The sequence below is a fragment of the Schistocerca cancellata genome, chromosome 3 (assembly GCF_023864275.1).
Source record: "Schistocerca cancellata isolate TAMUIC-IGC-003103 chromosome 3, iqSchCanc2.1, whole genome shotgun sequence".
In the NCBI taxonomy this organism is placed as follows: Eukaryota; Metazoa; Arthropoda; class Insecta; order Orthoptera; family Acrididae; genus Schistocerca; species Schistocerca cancellata.
The window spans coordinates 661,935,625-661,961,548 of record NC_064628.1 but is presented as its reverse complement, the minus strand read 5'-3'; the positions used below and the strand labels follow the sequence as shown (position 1 = coordinate 661,961,548).

The 25,924-nt window shown below is 44.2% G+C and overlaps 1 protein-coding gene across 1 annotated transcript in view; it reads left to right on the top strand.

Moving 5' to 3' along the window:
- The window catches only part of LOC126175637 (O-phosphoseryl-tRNA(Sec) selenium transferase), a 102,701-nt gene that overhangs the window by 67,337 nt on the left and 9,440 nt on the right, over positions 1–25,924 (top strand). Inside the window, exons 8-9 of the mRNA XM_049922527.1 lie at positions 11,642–11,827; positions 14,676–14,816. Coding sequence (XP_049778484.1) covers positions 11,642–11,827; positions 14,676–14,816 — 327 coding nt within the window. The remainder of the gene's footprint in view (positions 1–11,641; positions 11,828–14,675; positions 14,817–25,924) is intronic.

The window sequence follows — 25,924 nt, the reverse complement described above, 5'->3', positions numbered from 1 at the left end:
GGTTTAAGCCTTCCACTTGGCTCCAAGCCAGAGGACCGCGATCGGTTCTGGGAACGATACTACAAATAGTTAGCTCTGATTCCACCCCGCGAGCGAGGCTTTCCGTCTTCACCAATTCCGCCAACCGCCTGTACGAACTGAGGATGACCTCTGAACCCAGACGGCAGGAGTCATTGGTGCCGACATGAGCAACAATTTGCAGTCGGGTGCACCCAGTGCTCTCTATCGCCGCCGGTAGGGCCTCCTCCACATCTCGGATGAGACCCCCCGGCAAGCAGACAGAGTGAACACTGGCCTTCTTCCCCGACCTTCTCGCTATTTCCCTAAGGGGCTCCATCACCCGCCTAACGTTGGAGCTCCCAATAACTAATAAACCCCTCCCCCCGTGTGCCTGCTCGGACCTTGCTGAAGGAGCAGCCACATGTCCCCTCACAGGCAGAGCGGGCGATGCCACACGGCCAGCCTCCACATTGACCTTCCGCCTCGTGCGCCGCGAACGCCGCTGAACCCGCCACTCCCCTTGGGGAGAGGGTGGCCCAACCGCGCCCGGTACCCGCGAAAATGTCTCGACAGCAGGGACAGTGGGTGAAGCATGTAACACCTGGGGTGTACCTTGCGACGCACCAGACTCCCCACTGCCGCTACACTCCGAGGCAGCAGCCTGAAGACGGCTGACCGCGGCCATCAACACACTCAGCTGTTCGCGAACAGTGGCCAGCTCCTCCTGCGTCCGTACACAGCAGTCACACATCCTATCCATCCTAAGGAAACAATTTACTGAAGAGAGTTAATCAACCTTTAACTAGACTGCTAATTCACTAAAGGCAGCTGCTTATTCACTAAACTGTGGTTGCTAGCCACTTCTTGTAGAAAACAATGAAAATAGCACTACCTGTCTCTGGACTCTTTTGAAAACAAACTCTAGCACTACTGGCACTATGGTTGACTACAGGGACTCTCTCTGACTGTATTCAAAACAAACACGAAATCTATGGAACACTATTAAGAGCACTCGAAAATTAAAGCTTCCTAAAAGCAAATACACACGGAAGAAGAAGTGACAAGTAAGAAAAATACAGTTAATACTTAAGGTAGCTTGCTGCACAGCAGACGTGAAGCAGGCGGCAGTTACGACGACACTGTCGCTGACGTAAGAACAGTCTCACCTTTGTTTTTCACTACCTTTTCCTTTCTTTGTTTCCCTTCTTCTCTCTTTCCTCCACTTCAGTGTTCAAGGTTTCTCTTTTTATTCTTCCTCCCTGTACCCTCCTGAATGCCGGCTGACATGTCTGATGCATAACAGGTGACTTGGTAACAGTAATTCCCAGTCCTTGGTCGACAGGTAGGGTGGTAGGGTTCGCATGTACCCCCTGGTACAGGCCAGTACCAGGGAGGGGTGACTACCTGAGCTGCAACCTTCCCAAATTGCCAATTGGTCCCTCTGTCAGGTGTTCGGGAGGTGTGACCTGAGGTGTCAACAATCACCTAAGGCGGATGCGCCCCTTGTGAAGGAAGGAGCACGCCATCGGAGATGCTGGCAATTGTGGGGGATTTACTCGCAATGAGTCAATCATCTTCCCAATCAGTATCTACGAATCGTAAACGTAAAGAGGCTAATGATTGAAAGGCCCTTCCTGCTGCACCACAGTTCCTCGTGGTCTCACTTACTGAAGACAGTCAGTCCTTCACCACAGTAAATCCGTTTATTATTCAGAAATGTGTTGATGCCATTGCTGGCCCAGAGAAATCCTGCTCTCGGTTACGGAATGGCATTTTGCTTTTGCAGACTACTTCTGATTCTCAAGCACAACAACTACTTGCTGGGTCGCTTCCCCACGACTACCATGTTCGTGTCGAGGCCCGTAAAACTTTAAATTCTTTGCGTGGTGTAATTTACAAAAGACTGCTCGACAGTCTTACTGAGGCTGAAATCCAATCTTACCCCTCTATCAGGGTGTCATTGCCATCCATTGTGTAATGAAAAAGATAGACTCCTCCTTATTGCCAATCTGCACTCTTTTTCGTACCTTTGATAGAGTGGTGCTTCTGTCCAAGATCAAAGCAGGCTATGAAATTACCACAGTCTGGCCGTATATTCCAAACCCAATGCGCTGCTACCAGTGTCATCGTTTCACTCACACTAGAACATCTTGTCGACTCCCAGCCAAATGTGTGTCACCTGTGGTAACGATGCGCACGAGGACAATTGTTCACCTCCTTCTCCCCGCTGTATCAACTGCAATGGTGGCCATGCCACCTCCTCTCGGGTTGTCCTGTGAATCTCGATGAGCAGGCTGTCCAAGAGACCCAGGTAAAGGTAAAAGTGCCTTACCTAGTGGTTCGCAAGTTAATGGCTAGACGCAAACCCTGCATTCTCCCGCCTGGCACCTATAGTTCTGTTATTATTACCCCTCGCTTCAAGAAGGACATGGCCACGCAGATGTGTCACCTCTAATTCAGCTCTGAGGTTGTGAAATCGCCCAGTGTCAAGGTAGCATCACAATCCCCCTGTCCAGCTGTGCAACAAGCCGTCGAACTCTCGCCTCAAGGGGCAAAACCACTAGCTACACAACCGGTAGGCTGGAAAGGACAGGAGTAATACTTCCGTGAAGACTTCCTACGTCCTTCCAGCCAAACAACACGATGTCTTCCTCTATCCGGAAAGGCTCGAAGAAGTCCACCAAAGGCAAATGGTCTTCTCCTTCGTCAACTCGAAGATCCTTATTGACGGTGTCGCCACGTGATGCCTTAGCCTGGCTGGCCTGTGTGTCACTGTTATGCACAACCAACCGTTTTTCAGCATTGGAGTCCACAGGCTGAGCGCACAAGCAAGCCAATGCTTCTGTGGACCCCATGGAACAGGATCCTCCTGCTTCTGCACCCTGTAGTAGCGACTCTTCACCAGCTGTCATTCGGCAGCCACTGAGGTGACAACCCTACGTCTCTTCCTCATCACGACTCTCCTCCAATGGCACGTTCACGGCCTTCGGTCCCACAAAGAGTATTTACAGCTGCTTTTAGCATTGCAGCTTCCCCTTGTACTCTGCCTTCAGGAAATGAAATTGCGCCCTCACAACCGCTTCGAGCTTTCACATTTCATACCGATTCATTTTGAACTTCCCCCCGAGGTCAGCATACTACCTCATGGGGGCGTCATGCTGCTCATACGGGATGACATTCATCTCACTGACCACCCATCTTCAAGCTGTTGCCGTTTGCCTTTTCCTTCCCCACTTGACTTTCTCCCTCTGTACCATTTATGTCCCTGCGTCATTCAGTATCACCAGGGCAGACTACCTTCAGCTTATTGTGCAGCTGACTCACCCATTTTTTGCTGCTCAGTGACTTTAATGTGCATCATCCCCTTTTGTGTTCTCCCAGGAACTGTCAGAGAGGTGCCCTCTTGGCTGATCTTCTTAATCAACTTAACCTCTTCTGCCTTAACACTGGAGCACTCACATTCCTTTCTGACTCCATGCATACCTCTTTCCATTTGGACCTATCCTTCTGCCTTGCCCAGCTTGCCCATCGTCTTAAGTGGTCCGTTCTGTCTCACACCTACTACACGAGTGACCTTTCCCATGTGTTGTCCGTTTGCTGACTCCTGCCCCATCCACATGCAGCCCAAATGGCAGCTTACTAAGGCTCCCTGGCAGCTTTACTCCTCCCTGCCAACCTTCAAAGAACAAGATTTCCCCAGTTGTGATGATCAGGTGGATTTCAAGCATGGCGTTTTGCAGTTGACCATCTCGTTACTTTGTCCACCCATGTCATGAATAGTTTTCTGCAGAAATCCCAGACTGTGGTTGTGCTTTTCAATTTGGAGAAGGCCTACGACTCCTGCTGGAGAACTGGTATCCTCTGTACTCTTCACACGTGGGACATCCATGGCTGCCTGCCCTGTTTCCATCGGGCATTTTTAAAAGACCGAGTTTTCAAGGTGTGCTTTGATTCTGCCTTGTGTCCCTCAGGGTTCTGTCTTGAGCGTAGTCCTCTTTGCTATCGTCATTAACCCTATAATGGCCTGTCTCCCACCAAGCATCCCCGGCTCTATTTTTGTTGACGATTTTGCCATCTATGGCAGTTCTCCACGGACCTGTCTCACTGAGTGGCATCTTCAGCAATGTCTTGATCGCCTTTACTCCTGGAGAATTGACAGTGGCTTTCGCTTTTCCACTGACAAAACCATCTGTATGAATTTCTGGTGACGCAGTTGGTTTCTCCCACCATCTTTACATCTTGGGCCTGTTGCCCTTCCATTCGTTGAAACTACGAAATTCCTGGGCTCATGCTTGATGGGAAACTCTCTTGGACCTCCCATGTGTCTTACCTGACAGCCACTGTAGTTGGTTCCTCAATGTCCTGTGTGTCCTCAATGGTACTTCTTGGGGTGCCGATCGAACCACCCTCCTTCATTTGTACCGGTCCCTTGTCCATTAGAAACTAGACTATGGGCGCTTTGTTTATACATCTGCATGTCCATCCATCTTAAGCCGTCTCAACACTATCCACCATTGTGGTATCCATTTAGCGATGAGCACCTTTTACACTAGCCTGGTTGAGAGTATGTATGCTGAAGCTGCTGAACTATCATTGTCCTACCACCGTGACTTTCTTCTCAGCAGGTATGCATGCCGTTCGCCTGCCATGCGTGGACACACATCCTATGCCTCTTTCTTTGATGATTCCTGTGATTGCTAGTTTTGGAGCATGTCTCTCTTCTCTGTTACCTCCTGGAGTCTGTTTTCAGCACTTGCTACGGTGACTTGACTTCACACTACCTGCATCATTATCAGTGGGTGCGAACCCTTCACCACCTTGGCTTCGTGAAGTGACCCATGTTAACCTTGGCCTTCATTCTCTTCCTAAGGACACTACTTCAGCCTTGGTTTCTCACCTTCAATTTCATGACCTATGCATGGAACTTCACAATAGTACTTTTGTATACACTGATGACTCTTGGACTGACCATGGGGTCGAATGTGCCTCGGTCATTGGCACCCGTGTCATTCGATATCGGCTCCTGGCACACTGCTCAATATTTACAGCTGAGCTCTTTATCCTGTATCAGGCCACGGAGTACATCCGGCGACACAGTCTTTTCGATTGTGTCCTCTGCTCAGACTCACTCAGCACCCTTCAAAGTCCATGTACAGTGTACACCGCCCATCCCTTAGTGCAGCGGGTCCAGGAAAACTCTCACTTGTTCACTCTTGGAGGAACCAGTGTGATGTTTCTGTGGGTTCCTGGTCATGGCAGTCTGCCAGGAAACAAGGCTGGTGACGCTGCTGCCAAGGCTGCTGTCCTCATACCTCAGCCTGCGAGCTCCTGTATTCCCTCTGATCTCTGTGTTGCCGTCTGTGGGGAGGTGGTGTCCCTTTGGCATCACCAATGGTCCTTACTTCACGGGAATAAGTTCCAGCTTATTAAGCCTCTCCCAGTGGCTTGGACAACCTTCTCTCAGCCCTCCCCCGGGAAGAGGTCATTTTAAGTAGGCGTATCGGGCACTGCCTTTTTAGCCATCATTATTTGATAAGTGGTGCTAACCCACCACTTTGTACACATTGTGCCCAAGTTCTAACTGTCCGCCAATTCCTGATGGACTGCTCATTTTTTAATCGTTTATGTTCCCACTTGGGTTTGCTGTCTGAGTTCAAAAAGGTTCAAATGGCTCTGAGCACTATGGGACTTAACTTCTGAGGTCATCAGTCCCCTAGAACTTAGAACTACTTAAACCTAACTAACCTAAGGACATCACACACATCCATGCCCGAGGTAGGATTCGTAGCGGTTGCACAGTTCCAGACTGTAGCGCCTAGAACCGCTTGGCCACCCCGGCCAGCACTGTCTGAGTTATCGGCCATTTTAGCAAATGACTCTTGGGCTGTCGACTGCTTTTTACTTTTTATTCACCAAAGCAATATGGCGGAGACCATGTAATTTTTAGTTTTGGACCTCTGTTTCTGTATGGTGTCTTTTTTAACCCTTTTTCCACTTGCCTCTTTTTAGCTGTCTTCTATTATGTCCATTGGGATTGTCATATAGTCGTGTTCTTAGTTTTGGCTTGGGTGCGTATGGTCCCAGTTGTTTTTTGTGTCCTAAAGCAAAACAAAGCCAAACCAAACCTAGTTGAGTGAGGCCTCTCAGGCATACACACTGAGTGCACATGGTGTCCTTTCCTGTCCCTTGCTGCTGTTTCCCTAGGGGTACCATCGTTTGCCATATTTTTGAACTTCCTATTATTAATAGACCCTACCCTTCTGCGTTTATCTCTTCTTGTGGCAGGTTTCCCCAAAACAGGTAAAGTGAGTCCCACTGACTCTGTATATTTGTTTCAGTCTCAGTGAAAGGTAGCACCTCATACGTCGTGGTCAGGGGGATGTGTATGACACATGGAGTCGTCCCTGGTCCCTGTCCACCCTGTACAGGATGCCTACTTCTACCATTGATAATGCCACTTGCATTCAAGTGGATGAGTAATGACAGATGCTGCATATCCTTCAGAGAAGACAAGAACCAAAAGAAAAGATAGTACTTTAGGCACCTTTGATACCGGTACCATAAGTACATGACTCTCTGGAACTCCTCCAACACCCCGATTTTCAAGAGCTGCCGATCGTTTGATAGTAGTCTGGGCAATTTCAGTCTACTTACGAATGTCAACCAACTCATACTGTGTTTGAGAACAGCATTCACAGTGAGGCTGTGTTTTGGCTTGTCCATTGTATTCCAGAGCAGTAAACAAATAGCTGTAAATTATGCCCACTGATTATCTTGTAATCCGTTCAGCTAAAAAGTTGTTAGTTCCCCATAAGAATTGAAACAAATACACAAAATGAGATGTCTGTTAAGGCAACACAAAAACCTTCGGTAAAAATTACTAGTTTCTGAAAACCCACCCTTCATCCCTCTGGTCTTTTCTGGGCAAAAACATTATGTGAGTGATGAGGTGTGTAACAACAGCAACACAAAAAATGACCAAAACATTTCATTGCAGTTTTTGACAATATGTCTATCATCATTTGAGGCATAGTTATTGATCAAAGCAGCATGTAATTCAAGTACCTTTGCAATTATGAGAACAGCTAGATTCTCTAAAGGAGTCACACTCCGTGATCAAAAGTATCCAGACGCGTGGGTGAAAATGACTTAAAAGTTCATGGCATCCTCCATCGGTAATGCTAGAATTCAGTATGGTGTTGGCCCACCCTAAGCCTTGATGACAGCATCCACTCTCACATGCATACGTTCAATCAGGTGCTGGAAGTTTCTGTGGGGAATGGCTGCATTCTTCACAGAGTGCTGCACTGAGGAGAGGTATCAATGTCAGTCAGTGAGGCCTGGTACGAAGTTGGCATTCCAAAACATCCCAAAGCTGTTCTATAGGATTCAGATCAGGACTCCGTGCAGGCCAGTCCATTACAGAGATGTTACTGTCGTGTAACCATTCTACCACAGGCCGTGCATTATGAACAGGTGCTCAATCACGTTGAAAGATGCAGTCGCAATCCTCGAATTGCTCTTCAACAGTGGGAAGCTAGAAGGTGCTTAAAACATCAATGTAGGCCTGTGCTGTGATAGTGCCAAGCAAAACAACAAGGAGTGCAAGCCCCCTCCATGAAAAACACAACCACACCACAACACCACAGCCTCCGAATTTTACTGTTGGCATTACACGTGCTGTCAGATGAAGTTCACTGGGCATTCACCATACCTACACTCTGCCATTGGATTGCCACATTGTGCACCGTGATTCGTCACTCCTCACTACGTTTTTCCACTGTTCATTTGTCCAATGTTTACTCTCCTTACACCAAGCGAGGCGTCGTTTGACTTTTACCGGTGTGATGTTTGGCTTATGAGCAGCCGATCGAGCATGAAATCCAAGTTTTCTCACCTCCCGTCTAACTGTCATAGTACTTGTTGTGGATTCTGATGCAGTTTGGAATTCCTGTATGATGGTGTGGATAGATGTCTGCCTATTACACATTACGACCCTCTTCAACTGTCGGTGGGCTGTCAGTCAACAGACGAGGTCAGCCTGTACACTTTTGTGCTGTACGTGTCCCATCAGGTTTCCACTTCACTATCACATCGGATACAGTGGACCTACGGATGTTTAAAAATGTGGAAATCTCTTGTACAGACATATGACACATGTTACACCCAATCACCTAACCACGTTCAAAGTCCATGAGTACCTGGCAGTAGGTGGCAGCACAATGCACCTAAAATGAAAAACATGTTTTTGGGGGTGTCTGGATACTTTTGATCACAAAATGTATGTCAGGGCTCAGCTGACCCTTCTCCTCCCCCACTGTTCAACATATATGTCATGAAATTGCCATCTAATTTGTTACTGCTGAAGTAAAAGTTGGAAGGTGTCTTTTGAATTAAATTATAGTTTACTGATAGGAATGACAAGATCATTGTACACTGAGATGTCAAAAGTCGTGGAATATTGATATGGACATACACAGATGGCAGTAGTATCACATTTTGTTGTTGTAGTTTTTGTTAGTGTCATAGCTGTTGTTGTCATCGTTGTTGTTAATGGTCTTCAGTCCAGAGACTGCTTTGATGCTGCTCTCCATGCTACTCTATCCTGTGCAAGCCTCTTCATCTCCAAATAACTACTGCAGCTTACATCCTTCAGAATCTGCTCAGTGTATTCATCTCTTGGTCTCCCTCTATGATTTTTACTCTCCACAGTTCCCTCCAATACTAAATTGGTGATCCCTTGATGCCTTAGAATGTGTCCTACCAATCGATCCCTTCCTTCTTCTAGTCAAGTTGTGCCACAAATTCCTCTTCTCCCCAATTCTCCTCAGTACCTCCTCATTAGTTACGTGATCTACCCATCTAATCTTCTGCATTCTTCTGTAGCACCACATTTCGAAAGCTTCTATTCTTTTCTTGTCTAAACTATTTATCGTCCACGTTTCACTTCGATACATGGCTACACTCGAAACAAATACTTTCAGAAAAGACTTCCTAACTCTCAAATCTATACTTGATGTTAACAAATTTCTCTTCTTCAGAAGTGCTTTCCTTGTTATAGCCAGTCTACATTTTATATTTTCTCTACTTTGACCATCATCAGTTATTTTGCCCCCCAGATAGCAAAACTCATTTACTACTTTAAGTGTCTCATTTACTAATTTAATTCCCACAATATCAATATCATTTGATTTGATATGACTACATTCCATCATCCTCATTTTGCTTTCTTTGATGTTCATCTTATATCCTCCTTTCAAGATTATGTCCATTCCATTCAACTGTTCTTCCAAGTCCTTTGTTGTCTCTTACAGAATTACAATGTCATCGGCGAACCTCAAAGTTTTTATTTCTTCTCCATGTATTTTAATTCCTACTCCAAATTTTTCTTTTGTTTCCTTTACTGGTTGCTCAATATGTAGATTGAATAACATCTGGGATAGGCTACAACCCTGTCTCACTTCCTTCTCAACCACTGCTTCCCTTTCATGCCCTTCGACTCTTATAACTGCCAACTTGTTACTGTACAAATTGTAAATAGCCTTTTGCTCCCTGTATTTTACACCTGCCATCTTCAGAATTTGAAAAAGAGTATTCCAGCCAACATCATCAAAAGCGTTTTCTAAGTCTACAAATGCTAGAAACGTAGGTTTGCTTTTCCTTAACTTATCTTCTAAGATAAGTCGTAGGGTCAGTACTGCCTTGTGTGTTCCAACATTTCTGTGGAATACAAATTGATCTTCCCCAAGGTCGGCTTCTGCCAATTTTCCCATTCGTTTGTAAAAAACTCGTTTTAGTAATTTACAACCCTATATCACATACAGTATCACATACACAAGGTATAAAAAGGCAATGCATTGGCAGAGCTGCTTTTGTATCCAGGTGATTCAGGTGAAAAGGTTTCTAATGTGATTATGGCCAAATGAAGGGAATTAACAGACTTTGAATGCGGAATGATAGTTGGAGTGCAGAATGGTAGTTGGAGCTAGAGACATGGGACATTCCATTTTATAAATCATTAGGAAATTCAGTATTCCGAGATCCACAGCGTCAAGATTATGCCAAGAGTACCAAATTCCAGGCATTACCTCTCACCTTGAACAATGCAGTGGCTGACGGCCTTCACTTAATGACTGACAGCAACTGTGTTTGTTTAGAGTTGTCAGTGCTAACACATAAGCAACATTGCATGAAATAACTGCACAAAATCAATGTGGACATGTGACAAACATATCCATTTGAATAGTGCAGCAAAATTGGCATTAATGGGCTATGGCAACAGACAGCCAACGTGTCTGCCTTTGCTAACAACACTAGATTGCCTGCAGCACCTCTCTTGAGCTTGTGACAATGTTGGTTGAACACTAGATGACTGAAAAACTGTGGCCTTGTCAGATGAGTCCCGATTTCATTCACTAAGAGCTGATGGTAATGTTAGAGTATGGCACAGGAACCCAGGTTGTCATCAAGGCACTGTGTAAGGTGGCGGCAGCTCCATAATGTTGTGGCCTGTGTTTACGTGGAATGGACTGGGACCTCTGGTTCAACTGAGCTGATAGTTGACTGGAAGTGTTTATGTTCGGCTGCCTGGAGACCATTTGCAGCCATTCATGGACTTCATGTTCCCTAACAATGATGGAATTTTCATGGATGACAATGTGCCAAGTCATCGACCCCCAGTTGTTTACGATTGGTTTGAAGACTGCTTGGGACAATCTGAGAAAATAATTTGGCCATCCAGATGCCCAAAATGAATGCCATCAAACGTTTATGGGACATTATTGAGAGTTCAGTTCGTGCACAAAACCTGGCACTGGCAACACCTTTGCAATTCTGGGTGGCTATAGAGGCAACATGGCTCAATATTTCTGCAGGGGACTTTTCAGCAACTTGTCGAGTACATGCCGTATCGAATTGCTGCACTACCCTAGGCAGAATGAGGTTCAGTTTGGTATTAGGAGGTATCTCATGACTTTTGTCACCTCAGTGTGTATCTTCTGTTTCTTTTCATGATAATATAGCCATATTGCATACTTTGGTAATGATACTTTTTTCATTAACTTTGATTTCTGAAAATAGAAATACATGTAGCAGCTACTGCTTTATTCAAAGAACTATTTTTACAAAACTAGTAAAAGTCTGGTAATAAGTGGAGAAGTAACATAAAATTGCTCGTCTAGTGCACAATTCTGGATTTTTCAGTATGTTAGAACTGCTGTAGTGGCAAGTGAGATGGCTGCAGCAAGGAGACATTGAATCCTAGTTGCTCGTAGATGCCACTAGTAAAAGTATGTGACATACTCCGAGATGAAGTGTGATCAATCAGTTGGTAATTAAGACTATATGAATTATTTGAGAGCAGAATAGAGTTGCTTGGTTGCTGTGTTATTTGCTTGGCTGCTGAAATTTAGTCTTTTATCCATAGGAACACTTAAATAAAGATAGACCCCTGTTCATTTATATATCATGCTAATTAACTAACTGTAAATGTCATACACAGTATATACTGGTCATCAAAATGCCATTTGTAGTTTAGTATAATTTTTGATGAAATTGCTATTTGTAGAAAAAGAAGTGCATTTTCTGTGTTTATGCTATAGGAAGAGAGTTTGTTTAGTTTTACATGTATTTTATTTTTCAGGCCGTGCATCTTCCAGCCCTGCAATGGATGTTTTCATCACACTTCTCTCACTTGGTGTGTCAGGGTACAAAAACCTTGTTACACAGAGAAAAGAAATGTATAACTACCTCAAAGAAGAGCTCACCAAAGTAGCATTGAAACATGGTGAACGCCTGCTTGATACGAAAAATAATCCAATATCTATAGGTAATACTGTCTCAAATATGATGCAGCCTGTTTTTAAACTAACAAATACAAGAAGACACAGAATGGCTGGCCAGTACCTACTTTTAGGAGACCTAATTCCATCACTGCCAATGGACAGATTTAAAATTACATAACACTATCCTAGCTTTTGCAACTACTAGTGCCTTTCTCATGTCCCACTTGTTGTGAGGATGATGGGAGACATAATCAAAAGTGGAGAGTTGCAACTTGTATACTTAAATGAAATGTGACAGAACAGTCGCAGTTTGTGAGAGGCATATGAAGGAGCTAGCAAGTAAGATTATGACTTTCTAAGGCTGTTCAGAGATTATTGTTAGGCACAAGAGTCACATGTTAGAAAATGGTTATGAAGTGCAGTGAGATCATGAACGATAAAATACATGGGAAAAAGACTGGCACGTGTCCTAACAAAAATAATAAATAAATGTATTGTACTTTAATAAACAGAAAGACCCAATATACTGGTATGGTACCATATTATATTGTAGCATAATTATTATGGTATAAAACCGACATTTCAGACATGGTTACATAAGTCCCATAAGGTGAGTGACCCACTGGTAGCACAAATAACAGATTTCTAGACAGTGACTGGAGAAACAGAATATAGAGTTTGTATATTATGTTTTTGCATTCACTGCTTTCTACCTGTCACAGTTTTTATGGGTGCTCATATCCAGCAGTGATACTTTGTTCTTGGCAATATCAGAAACTTATAAGCATTTTTCTGCAAAATAAAGCACCTCTTTCATTAACTCTCCATTACACGTGCCTGCTAAACATTTCCATGAAAAATGCCCATCTTGTAGCTGATAATCATGGTAAGTCCTCAGCCATTTTACATCCACTGTTGAATAAAGGCTTCCTCAAGATTTTAATGTGCATTTATACAGTCTTTGGAAATATGCATGCATGTTGTTACTGCATGTTTTCCAATGGCATATATCCATCTTCCATTTGGTCATATTTACGGTCTTTCTTGGCATTTGGTAGTCAAGCCTGATAGTGCTTAACTTCAGTGATATGGTGGAAACTTGTGTTACCATTGTGGCAAGACCATTGGCTAGTACTGGGTGGCTGTTTGGATCAGTCAGACACTGTTGGCAAACGGAGTTCACTCAGTCCTTGTGAAACAAATTGAAGGGCTACTTGACTGAGAAGCCTCATGAACTGACAACAGCCAGGAGTGCGGTGTGCTGTCCACATGCCTCTCCATATCCGCATCCGCTGATGCCTATGGGTTAAGGGTGACATGGCAATCAGTCAGTACCAATGAGCCTTCAAAGCCTGTTCGGATGGAGTTTAGTTCTTGTCCTGTGGAAACCAGCAAAAAACTTTCTTGGTCCATCTATCATCAATTTATTTGGCCCACATCTGTTCCATTTTTATTACAGTCATAATTGTCTTTTACTAATGTTTGTCCACTGACCATTTCTTTATTTTACTGTCTCTAGCAGTTTCTAACACCCATCTCGTCACTCTGCTCTGTGAACAATCAGGTTTTTAATGGATTTTGAATTGGAAGTTCATGTCTCACTGCTGTAAGTATTATGTAACGTAGGTAACCAGATGCTTTGCACAGACCTTTAACTTGCTTCCCAGTGTGTTTATTCCTTAATGGTATTAGCTGCAGATGAAATCAGTTTCAGTTGAACTGTGTTATGCTGTCACAATTTAGGTCTCAAAAAATTGTGTAGTCTTTTCTCCATCTAGAGTGTTCAGAGTGGAGTTACATAAACTAATGAAAGGTATTCAGCAAACTCCAATGTAACAAAAGCCTTGATTCATTCAATGGGATCTTTGGAACATAATTAATGAATGGATTTACATCGTATGTTAAGAAGAGCTGGCTATTTGTTCCAGTTTGGGGACCTCTATAATGTCAGTTTGTCAGATTTATTATGAACTTCTGTCACTAGATGATGTTAATGAATTTAGGGTATTGATATTTTGTCTAACAAAACTATATAAGTAAGAAAAACACAGGTAAGTTTTTTTTGTAATTAATTCATTTTATAGCAGTCATGAACACACACAACATGTGAGTTGAATAGTGAATTTCAGTATCAGAAATTCCTTTGTATGGAAAGGAAGTCAAACATATTGAAGGAAGTGAGAGAACTCTGGATTAGTAGTGAAAACAATAAGGATTCAAGGATTACTCTGATTAGTAGTGAAAACAGTAAGGATTCAACAGCAGCGCTATTTTGACCTTATTGGGACTATGCTTGTTAAATCTGCTGAGTGAACGTAGTTTCTACATTGTAGTAAGGCAAAGATCAACTATGATTATAGTAGATGCCAGCCGCGGTGGCCGTGCGGTTCTAGGCGCTACAGTCCGGGACTGCTACGGTCGCAGGTTCGAATCCTGCCTCGGGCATGGATGTGTGTAGTGTCCTTAGGTTAGTTAGGTTTAAGTAGTTCTAAGTTCTAGGGGACTGAGGACCTAAGATGTTAAGTCCCATAGTGCTCAGAGCCATTTGAACCATTTTTTTAATTATAGTTATAACCATTCAGTTGTCACGAAAATGCTTTGATGAACACAGTGCTTTGTTTGCCAGTCCTTAAATGTATCACTTATTAATTTGGCTGTACCTTAAGACTTTGTTCTGCTGATGTACTCCACATAGATATTAAATTCCTGTTAGAGATGGTAGTTCATATTGTCATTTACTTTCTTTATAATACAGGTCACAAGATAAACAGTTAGCCGCGTGTTGGTATCTTAAGGATGGTGACATGCATGTTCCATAGTAGACATGTTTATGGATATGTACACACACCTATTCATAATTATGTGCACATAAAATGTTTTTTTCTGTTACAGGTATGACACTGACTTCTCTGGTTGGTACTGATACCAAAACCATAACAATGCTTGGGTCTATGCTTTTCCTTCGTTGTGTATCTGGTACAAGAGTTGTTACAGGAAGTGATATAAAGGAGGTAGCAGGTCACAAGTTTGAAGGTAAAAAAATTGATAAATATACCAATGGACCCCTCACAATACACTGAGATGAAAAAAGTCATGGGAGTATCTCCTAATATCATGTCGGACCTCCTTTCGCCCTGCATAGTTCAGCAACTCAATGTGGCATGGACTAAACAAGTTGTTGGAAGTTGGCTGCAGATTTTGAGACATGCTGCCTCTATAGCTGTCCACAACTGCGAAAGTGTTGCTGGTGTCAGATTTAGTGCACAAACTGACCTCTCCATTATATCCCATAAATGTTCAATGGGATTCATGTCGACCAATTTGGGTGGCCAAATTACTCACTGCAATTGGTCCACAATGTTCTTCAAACCAATCATGAACAATTGTTGCCCATTGTCATGGCACTTTGTCGTTCATAAAAATTCCATTGTTGTTTGGGAACATGAAGTTCATGAGTGACTGCAAATGGTCTCCAAGTAGCTGAACACAACCACTTCCAGTCAGTGATTGGTTCAGTTGGACTAGACACAGCCCACACCAATATGGAACCACGACCGTCTTGTGTAGTGCTTTGTCGACAATTTGGGTCCATGTCTCTGTGGGGTCTGTGCCACACTCAAACCGTACCATCAGCTCTTCCCACCTGAAATTGGGACTCATCTAAGGTCCAACCGATATAGTCACGAGCCCAAGAGAGATGCTGCTGGTGGTGTAGTGCTGTTAGGAAAGGCACTCAAATCGGTCATCTGCTGCCATTGCCCATTACACCAAATTTCACCGCAGTATCCCAACAGAGACATGCATTGCATGTCCCACATAGATTTCTATGGTTATTTCATTCATTGTTGCTTGTCTATTAACTCTGACAACTATATGCAAACGCCACTCCCTCAGTCATTAAGTGAATGCCATTGGCCACTGCGTTGTCTAATGATAAGAGCTCATGCCTGATAATTTGTATTCTTGGCATACTCTTTACACTGTGGATTTTGGAATTTTGAATTCCCAAACAATTTTCAAATTGGAATGTCCCAAGCGTCCAGCTTCAAGTATCTTTCCCCATTCTGTGGCCATAGTCATCTCAGAAATCTTTTCACTTGAATCACCTGAGTACAAATGACAGTTCTGCCTATGCACTGGCCTTTTGTACCATGTATATGCAATACTACCTCCATCTTCGTATGTCCGTATCATTATCCAATGGCTTTCGTCACCTCAGTGTAAGTGGACAGTATTCCACATTTATTATTTTATGTAGTATTGTGCACCATGATATTGGTAGAAACTTTTACAATTTTTTAATTGGATAGTACTTGATGCTTTTGTTTAACTTCATTTACTACTTGACAAAGCGAACTGTAGACTTGGTTGTGGTGGCAACTAACTTGGTCCCTTACTGGTTACAACCACATTACAGTGCAAAATGGGTCGCATTGTTATTCTGCTGGCAAGTATGGGAAATGATTGCAAAAAATGCTTTTGTGGGTGACAGTAATGGCTTGACATTGACACCATTGAATTTATGGGCAATAAGGAGGGAGAAGAAGGTGTAGTGTAGAAGGAAAAGATGACGGAACATATGTGGATTGTGTTAAAGTGTGTACAAATTGGCTGGATGGATACAATGTTGAGTGGAGTGGGAGTCAAGTATCGACCTGACAGAAAAAGAACAAAATGCACACAGAAATTTCCCATAGGTGATACGATTAAATGTGTAATGGGGCAGAAATTTGTACAAGATGAACTATACAAGGAACAACCAGTTTTCCGAAACTTTCACAGTTTTTGTCCCACAGGACTGAACTTCAAGCTAAGTGGGGCATTGACATATAGGCTTTTTGTGTATGATAGCATTCCACCTATAAGAATACTTCAGTGAATACTATTACTACTGCCTCTCCCAGTTTATTGAGCATAAACACAATGGTGCTGTTTTTTGCTGCCACCCTCATCATGTCTTCAGCTTGTTTTGTTAGGAAATACAATACCATCTAACCATTTTTGAATTGTTTTCATTACAAATAAATTGTTTTGGAATGCTATTATAGGAGTAGGACTGACTGTCAGTCACACAGAAAATATCCCCCCAGGGGGCTCGCCATTCTTTGGCGGGTTTGTGCTTGGCTACCAGGGGGCCCCAGCCTATGCAGCACTTTTTCCCTTCCGTGCTGTCTGTGTATCCTCGCTATTCTTTTTCCCCTCCCTTGGGGAAAATGTGTGGGGTGTTATTGGGAATGTTCTGCATTCTGTTGCTGACCTGCGAACAGTCTCAACTTTCTTTTTGGCTCCCTTTTCCTCTCTTTGTTTCCCTTCTCCTCTCGTTTCTCCGCTTCGGCGTTTGAAGATTCTCTTTTTTCTTCTTCCTCCCTGTGCACTCCCGAAGGCCAGCCCACATGTCTGACACGTAAAAGGTGACTGGGTAATGCGTAATTCCCAGCCCCAGGTCGACAGGTAGGGTTCGTACCTGCCCTCTGGTACAGGCCTTTCCAAACTGGCCATTGGGCCCTGTGTCAGGTGTTCGGGAGGTGTGACCTGAGGGGTGAACAGTCGCCTAAGGCGGGTGCGCCCCCTTGTGAAGGGGGCCTCCAGTTGGAAGGAGCGCGCCATTGGAGATGTTGGCAATCATGGGCGATTTCCTCGCGATGAGTCAATCATCCTCTCCATCAACGTCGACAAAACGTAATGAGGCTACTGATTCGAAGACTCTTCCCGCTGCACCGCGGTTCCTTGTGGTATCATGTACTGAAGACGGTCAGTCCTTCGCCACAGTCAATCCGTTTATTATTCAGAAAGGTGTTGATGCCATTGCTGGCCCTCTGAAATCCTGCACTCTTTTACGGAATGGCACTTTGCTTTTGGAGATGGCTTCTGATTCTCAAGCACAACAACTACTTGCTGCCTCACTTCTCCACGGGTACCCTGTTCGTGTCGAGGCACATAGAACTATGAATTATTCCTGTGGTGTAATTTACACAAGGCTGCTTGAAATACTCTCTTACATCTCTGATCAGGGTGTCATTGCCGTCCATTGTGTAATGTAAAAGGTCGATTCCTTCTTGGTGCCCACACGCATTCTTTTCCTCACCTTTGATAGGGTGGTGCTGCCATCCAAGGTTAAAGCAGGCTATGAAATCATCACAGTCTGGCCATACATTCCGAATCCGATGCGCTGCTACCAGTGTCATCGGTTCAAACACACTAGAACTTCTTGTCGACATCCAGCCAAATGTGTAACCTGTGGCAGGAATGTGCCCGAGTGCGATTGTCCGCCTCCTTCTCCCCGCTGTATCAACTGCAATGGTGGCCGTGCCACCTCCTCCCTGGATTGTCCCGTGTATCTAGATGGGTAGGCCTTACATGAGATTCGGGTAAAGGAAAAAGTGCCTTACCCAGTAGCTTGCAAGTTACTGGATGGTCGCAAACCCTGCGTTCTCCCATCTGGCTCCTATAGTTCAGTTCTTGTTACACCTCACTCCATGAAGGACATGGCCACATAGACATGCAACCTCAAATTCAGCTCTGAGGTTGTTAATTCGGCCAGTGTCAAGCAGCATTGCCATCCTCCCATCCTGCTGTGCAACAGACTGTCGAACTCTCACCTAAAGGGGTGAAGCTACCCACTGCACAACTGGCAGGCAGGAAAGGACAGAAAGAGTACTCGCAAAGACTCCCTCCATCCCTCCAGCCAAACAACATCCAAGTCTTCGTCTAACCAGAAGGGCTTGAAGAAGTCCGCCAAAGACAAACGGTCTTCCCCTTCACCAACTCGAAGATGCTGCTCAACGGTGTTCCCACGTGGTCTCTTAGCCCGGCCGGCCTCTGTCTCGCCGGTGTGCACCATCAACTGTTTTTCAGTGTTGGTCTCACAGACCGACTGCACAAGCCTGCTGATGCTTCTGTGGACCCCATGGAGCAGGCTCCTCCCCCTTCTGTGCCCTGTAGTAGCGACACTCTACTGGCTGTCCCTCGGTAGCCACCGAGTTAACATCCCTACGTCTCTTCCTCCTCAAGACTGTCCTCCAATGGAACGTTCACGGCCTTCAGTCCCACAAAGAGGATTTACAGCTGCTTCTCGAATCACAGAATCCCCTGGTGCTCTGCCTTCGGGAAACGAAATTGTGCCCTCCGCTTTGGGCTTTCACAATACTTACTGATTCGTTTTGACCTTCCCCCTGGGTTCAGCATCCCATCTTGTGGGGGGTGTCGTGCTGCTCATACGGGATGACCTTCATAGTCAACCCATCTCCTTTACAACCCATCAACAAGCTGTTGCCGTTCGCCATTTCCTTCCCCAAATGACTTTCTCCCTCAGTACCATTTATGTATCTCCGTCCTTCGATGTCACCAGGGCAGACTTCCTTCAGCTTATTGGGCAGTTACCTCCCCTGTTTTTGCTACTTGGCTACTTTAACATGCATCATCCCCTTTAGGGTTCTCCCAGGACCTGCCAGAGAGGTGCCCTCTTGGCTGACCTTAACCAACTCAACCTCTTCTGCCTCAACAGTGGAACACCCACTTTCCTTTCTGCCTCCTCGCTCACCTATTCCCATTTGGACCTATCCTTTTGCACTGCCCAGCTTGCCCGTCTTGAGTGGTCCGTTCTTTCTGATGCCTACTCGAGTGACCATTTTCCATGTGCTCTACTACGTCTGCTGACTCCTACTCCATCCACATGCATGCCCAGATGGCAGCTTACTAAGGCTGACTGGCAGCTTTACTCCTCTCTGGTGACCTTCACAGTACAAGATTTCCTCAGTTGTGATAACCAGGTGGACTATCTCACCAACGTTATCCTCACTGCTGCAGAACATTCCATTCCTTCCACTTAGTCGTTACCAGGTCGTGTGCTGGTCCCTTGGTGGACTGAGGCATGCCGCAACACAAATTGTGGATGGAGACGTGCTCTCTTCGTTTTTAACTGCCTCCCTACACTGGGAAACTGCATTCATTATAAACAGTTGTGTGCAAAGTTTCGTCGGGATAGCAAAAGAGCTAGTTGGATTTCTTCATTCACTAGTTCTTTTAACAGTTCCACACCTTCCTCTGTCGTATCAACCAACCTCCGACGGCTCTCTGGAACCAAGATCCATTCCCCCATTTCTGGCCTGACAGTAGGTGCCGATGTCATCGTGGATCCTGTTGCTATCTCCAACACCTTGGGCCGCAGTTTTGCAGAAGTTTTGAGCTCTTCCTAATACCACCCTGCCTTCATCCATCGGAAACGAGTGGAATAGGCTCTTGTGATACCCTTCTCTTCTCTGAATCGTGAGTGCTACCATGCTGCCTTCACTATGAGGGAGCTAGATCATGCTCTCAGTTCATCTCAGTCCTCCACCCCAGGGCCAGATGCTATTCACATTCGGATGTTGCAGCACCTCTCTGTTGTGGGCAAGCACTTTCTACTTAACACATACAACTGCATCTGGGCTCAGTGGTCATTTCCTGGACACTGGCATGAAGCCAACATCATACCCATACCTAATCCCGGTAAGGGCAAAATCTTCCTTCTAGCTACCGCCCCATCTCTCTTATCAGCTGCATCTGCAAGGTGATGGAACGTATGATTCATACCCGGCTGGTGTGGTGCCTCGAGTCTCACCATTTACTCACAAATGCATAGTGTGGATTTCAAGCGCGGCGTTCTGCAGTTGACCATCTCGTTACTTTGTCCACCCATGTCACGAATGGTTTTCTGCATAAATCCCGGACTCTGGCCGTGTTTTTCGATTTGGAGAAGGCCTAAGACACCTGCTGGAGAACTGGTATCCTCCGTACTTTTTACATGTGGGACTTCCGTGGGCGCCTGCCCTATATTTTCTTTGGGCATTTTTACAAGATCGAGTTTTAAACGTGTGTGTGTGTGTTCTGCCTTGTTGGACACCATCCTCTTTGCTATCGCCATTAACCCTATAGTGGCCTGTCTCCCTTTTTGTCGATGATTTTGCCATCTATTGCACTTCTCCATGGACCTGTCTCACTGAGCTGTGTCTTCAGCAATGTCTTGATCAACTTAACTCCTGGAGCATTGCCAATGGCTTTCACTTTTCTGCTGACAAACCGTCTGTATGAATTTCTGGCGGCAGCAATGGTTTCTTCCACCGTCTCTATATCTTGGGCCTGTTGCTCTTCCGTTCGTTGACACTATGAAATTCCTCGGGCTCATGCTCAATAGGAAACTCTCTTGGCCCTCCCATGTCTCTTACCTGGCAGCTCACTGTACACAGTCCCTCAATGTCAAACATATCCTCCGTTTGTACCAGTTCCTTGTCTGTTATAAACCGAGTGTGGTGCTTTGTTTATGCATCTGCACATCCGTCTCTTTTATGCCGTCTCAACACTATCCATCATCATGGCATCCATTTGGCCACGGGTGCCTTTTACAGTAGCCCAGTTGAGAGTTTGTATGCTGAAGCTGCTGAACTACCACTGTCCTACCGCCATGACTTTCTCCTCAGCAGGTATGCATGCCGTTTGTCTGCCATGCGTGGCCACCCCTCCTCTGCCTCCTTCTTTGATGATTCCTTAGATTATTTTAATGGGGCTCGTCCCTCTTGTCTGTTACCTCCTGGAGTCCACTATTGCCACTTGCTACGGCCGCTTAACTTCACACCTCCTGCAACTTTCCCAGTGGGTGTGAACCCTTCACCACCTTGGCTTCGTGAAGTGGCCATGTTAACCTTGGCCTTCATTCTCTTCCTAAGGACACTACTCCAACCTCAGTCCTCGGTCTATCGCTTTCAGTTTCACAACCTTCACATGGAACTTAGCAATAGTATCTTTGTTTACACTGATGGCTCTCGGCCTAACCATGTGGTCTGATGTGCCTTCATCATTGGCACCGTGTCTTTCGATATCAGCTTCCAGCACTTTCCTCGGTATTTACAGCCAAGCTTTTCGCCTTGTATCAGACCACGGAGTACATCCAGCGACACAGCTTTCCCAATTTTATCTTCTTTTCAGACTCACTCAGTGCCCTCCAAAGTCTCTGTGTGGTGTATTACTGCTCGTCCCTTAGTGCATGCCGTCCGGTGTGGCCGAGCGGTTGTAAGCACTTCAGTCTGGATCTGCGTGACCGCTATGGTCTCAGGTTCGAACCCTGCTTCGGGCATGGATGTGTATGATGCCCTTAGGTTAGTTAGGTTTAATTAGCTCTGTTCTAGGGGACTGATGACCTCAGATGTTAAGTCCTATAGTGCTCAGAGCCATTTGAACCTTACAGCAGCGGATCCAGGAAAATTGTTACTTACTCACTCTTGGTGGAGCCAGTGTCGTGTTTCTGTGGGTCCGTGGTCATGTCAGTCTGCAGTTAACGAGGCTGCTGACACTGCTGCCAAGGCTGCAGTCCTCGTACCTCAGTCCGCGAGTACCTGTATTCCCTCCAATGATTGGCATTGCTGTCTGTCAGGAGGTGGCATCCCTTTGGCATTGCCAATGGTTCCCCCTTCACGGGAATAAATTCCAGCTTATTAAGCCTCTCCCGGCACCTTGGACGACCTCCTCTCGGCCCTCCTGCCAGGAGGAGATTATTTTAGCTCGTCTGCGTATTGGGCACTGCCTTTATCGTCATTTGCTTAGTGCTGCTGCCCCACCATTTTGTATGCATTGCGCCAAAATTTTAACTGTCCACCACTTCCTGCTGGAATGCCCTTTTTTTTACCAATTTACTTTCCAGCTTGGGTTTGCCACCTGATTTTTCAGGCATTTTAGTGAATGATGTGCGGGTTGTCGACCGCGTTTTACTTTTTATCCGCCGAAGCAATATGGTGAAGGCCATTTAATTTTTGGTTTTGGACCTCCATGGTGTTTTTTTTTTTTTTTTAATCTCTTTTTCCATGTGCCTTTTTTAGCTGTCTCCTATTCTGTCCATTGGGACTGACATATAGTCTCTTTTCGTAATGTGGGGTCACAGTCATAATATATTTCTTTAAAGTCAGTACCGCCCTTAGATTGTTGTCTATTTACAGTGTTACATTTACACTTATATAATCATGATTTCGGCTTCAAAGTGCCATTATCAAGTGTTTTCTGAAAGCATATTAGACAATAACAGTGAAATACATAACAAGTGATATAACCATATAAGAATCCATATTTATAATGCTTACTTACAAGCGTTATACAGTGCCTAAGATGGCATACTGTCATATTTAAAATACACTGTTAGACACATTTTCTAAGAGTCGATATTTCTGGCAGAGCCTATTGCTTTGTTTCATCACTGAGTATACCATCTTGACTGAATGACAGTTGACTAAGTGTCAAATTGTCTTGGTCAAAGAAATTCCTGTTACAAGCAGGTGACTTTTTCTTTTAATCTTTGGACTCAGTGTCCAGTAGGATAGGAAAGGTTAGGAGCAATTTATTTTCTTTGGAAGTTGTTACATCTTCGCAGTACCTGTTTATCTTAGTGTACAATGAAGTTGCCTGCTCATAAACATAAACAGTAGCAGACCTCTGGATAATATTTGCTGCATCCATAAATATAACAGTCCAGCTAATCATTGACGTTGTTAAAAGTACATTTTAGTAGCTAAATATACAGCTTTGTATGTGAAATTAACACATGGCCAACTCTAAGTTGTGTAATTTTGCCTCAATTCAGAATTAATACAATACAGTGCAATTACTTATTCTATTCACTCATTAATTAACCAGTGAGGTTTGAGGTGATATTTATGAGATGCCTTAGATGTGCTGTTCGTGCAGTACTAACTGTTTACAAGATTCTGTGGCACAGTGTCGTAGTAATTGTAAAATTTTTCATTGAGGCAGTTGGTCATTATCAGTTGAAGCTTCGCCTATATAGAGATGTGACAAAGTAATCTGGATGGTTTGGAGAGCATAGATGTGTAGAGGAAGAGAGTGGTGGGTGGGGGGGGGGGGGGGGCTGTAAGGCTATTACAGGAATACAGGAAGCATGTGCAGCTAGGGCTCCCAGCCATAGAAATGAACTACAGACCTTACGCCGACAAAAATGGGAAGCTTTTTCCTCAATAGATCATCGTGTTTACACTCAAACATATAGTTCATACCCAGTCCAGTTGTCCATTAAGCACCCATTGGCACTTTAAATTTATTGATCTGTGACCTGTGATGATTTATTTCCCCACTCATCGTTGTGACACACTTTTGAACTGTTATGAATATCCTTGTTGATTAATTTGTTTTCCAAACACATTCCAACTGATTCTTTAAAGAGGAAATGCTAAAAGGCCGAGTTGGCTAAGAGGATTGTGGTTTCTTCGTACTTCATTTCACGTCCTTTATTACACTCTAACTGGTAATTTCAGATATTTCTGTCTTATCTAATCTAGTGTGACATTGATGTTCATTGCACCTTATCTTTAAAGGCTGGAGGAAGACAGAGGACAAAAGCACTTCAGTCAGCAGTTAATGAAACCTACTTGTTTTTCAAGATACAGTGATGATTCCATTATGATGTTGCCACATGGAGACACAATGCTAGATTTATTCATAGAATATCGAAAATCCCTCCATCCTATATTTAGTTTCACAATCAAAATGAATGATAATGGGGAAGTACCTTCTTGTGGATGTTACGTTTTATGATAAAATCACTTCCTGTAATAGCATTGAAAGATGGTCTCACATCTCTCCACCAGCTACACGAAGTCACAGTTGATTGTTTAAATTATTCTTTTATTAATGTACTTTTTATCTAAAAAATTTAAAAATATATAAAGATCACTACTCCATTCCACAGCATTACTATTTAATGAGCAAATGATTAATGGTACATGAAACTAATTAACTAACTATAATTCATTTCTGTGACTGTGGTTCAATTGAAGATTTTGTTATCTTTCGAATGACATTGTGTACAGACGAGTACACCCTCTGATCAAATTATCCAGGCATCTATTGGTGGACATTAATATAGGGTGTGTCCACCTTTTACTGTTAATACCGCTTGAACTCAGCTGGAGACACTTTCAGTGAAGTATCTGAATGTCTGTGGAGGACTGGCAGCCTGTTCTTCCTTAAGAAACCAGAGAAGGTAGTGATGATGGATGCTGGGGTCTGGACTGAAGTCCACGTTTTAACTCATCCCAAAGTGTTCCATCAGGTTCAAGTTGGGGCTCTGAGCAGGCCAGCACATTCCAGGAGTGTTGTTGTCCACAAATCATTGCCCCACAGATGCTGCCTTATGACAGGGTGCATTGTCATGCTGATACAGTCAGTCTGTCTCCAAATTGTTCCTCTACTGTACGCAGTAAACAATGGTGTAAAATGTGTTTATATCTTTCCTCTTTTGTCATTTTGTTAAGTGCAATAGGTGGACGATACCCTACCCATTAAAAACACACTCACACTGTAACACCACCTCGTCCATACTTAACTGTTGACACTACACATGATAGCAGGTAAAGTTCTCCAGGCACTTTCCAAATGCAAACCTTTTCATCAGTTATGACCCCATAGTTTGATACCTTTAACCATATCAATCCAAACCAGTCCAGAATCTTCTATCAGATTGTCACAGGGTATAGCATGAGTCATCACTCCAAATCAGTCATTTCTAGTCATCCGCTGTCAAGTGACATTGCTCTTTGCACCACCTCAAGTGTCACTTATCATTGACTACAGAAATGTGTGACTTAACGAGCAGCCGCTAAACCGTTTTATCCCATTCTTTTTAACTGCCTACACACAGACAGTGATTCCATCCAGTGATTTCATGTGTTTTTTACTATCCTCCAGAATACTCGAAAGTGCCTGTCTGTAGTACCTGAGGTCTGCCTGGTCTTTGTTTAGCTGTGGATTTTCTGTAGTTTTACCATTGCACAATCATATCACCAACAGTTGACGTGGGCAGCTTTAGAAGGATTGCAATATCTCTGATGGTTTTGTTACTCATGTGACAACCAACCCATTCTGCTTTTACTGATTTCTCTACTGACAACACAATATTCCTCGCCTCCATTTATGCTGGTGGGTCCACTTCTTGTAGCATCTGGTTGACAGTTCTGCATTCTGTAGGGGTGTCTGGATGCATCTGATTTGACAGTGTAGATGTTGATCCTATAAATAAAATCAAGAGGATGAGGATGAGGATGATGATGATGATGATGATGATGATGATGATGATGATGATGATGATGATGATGATGATGATGATA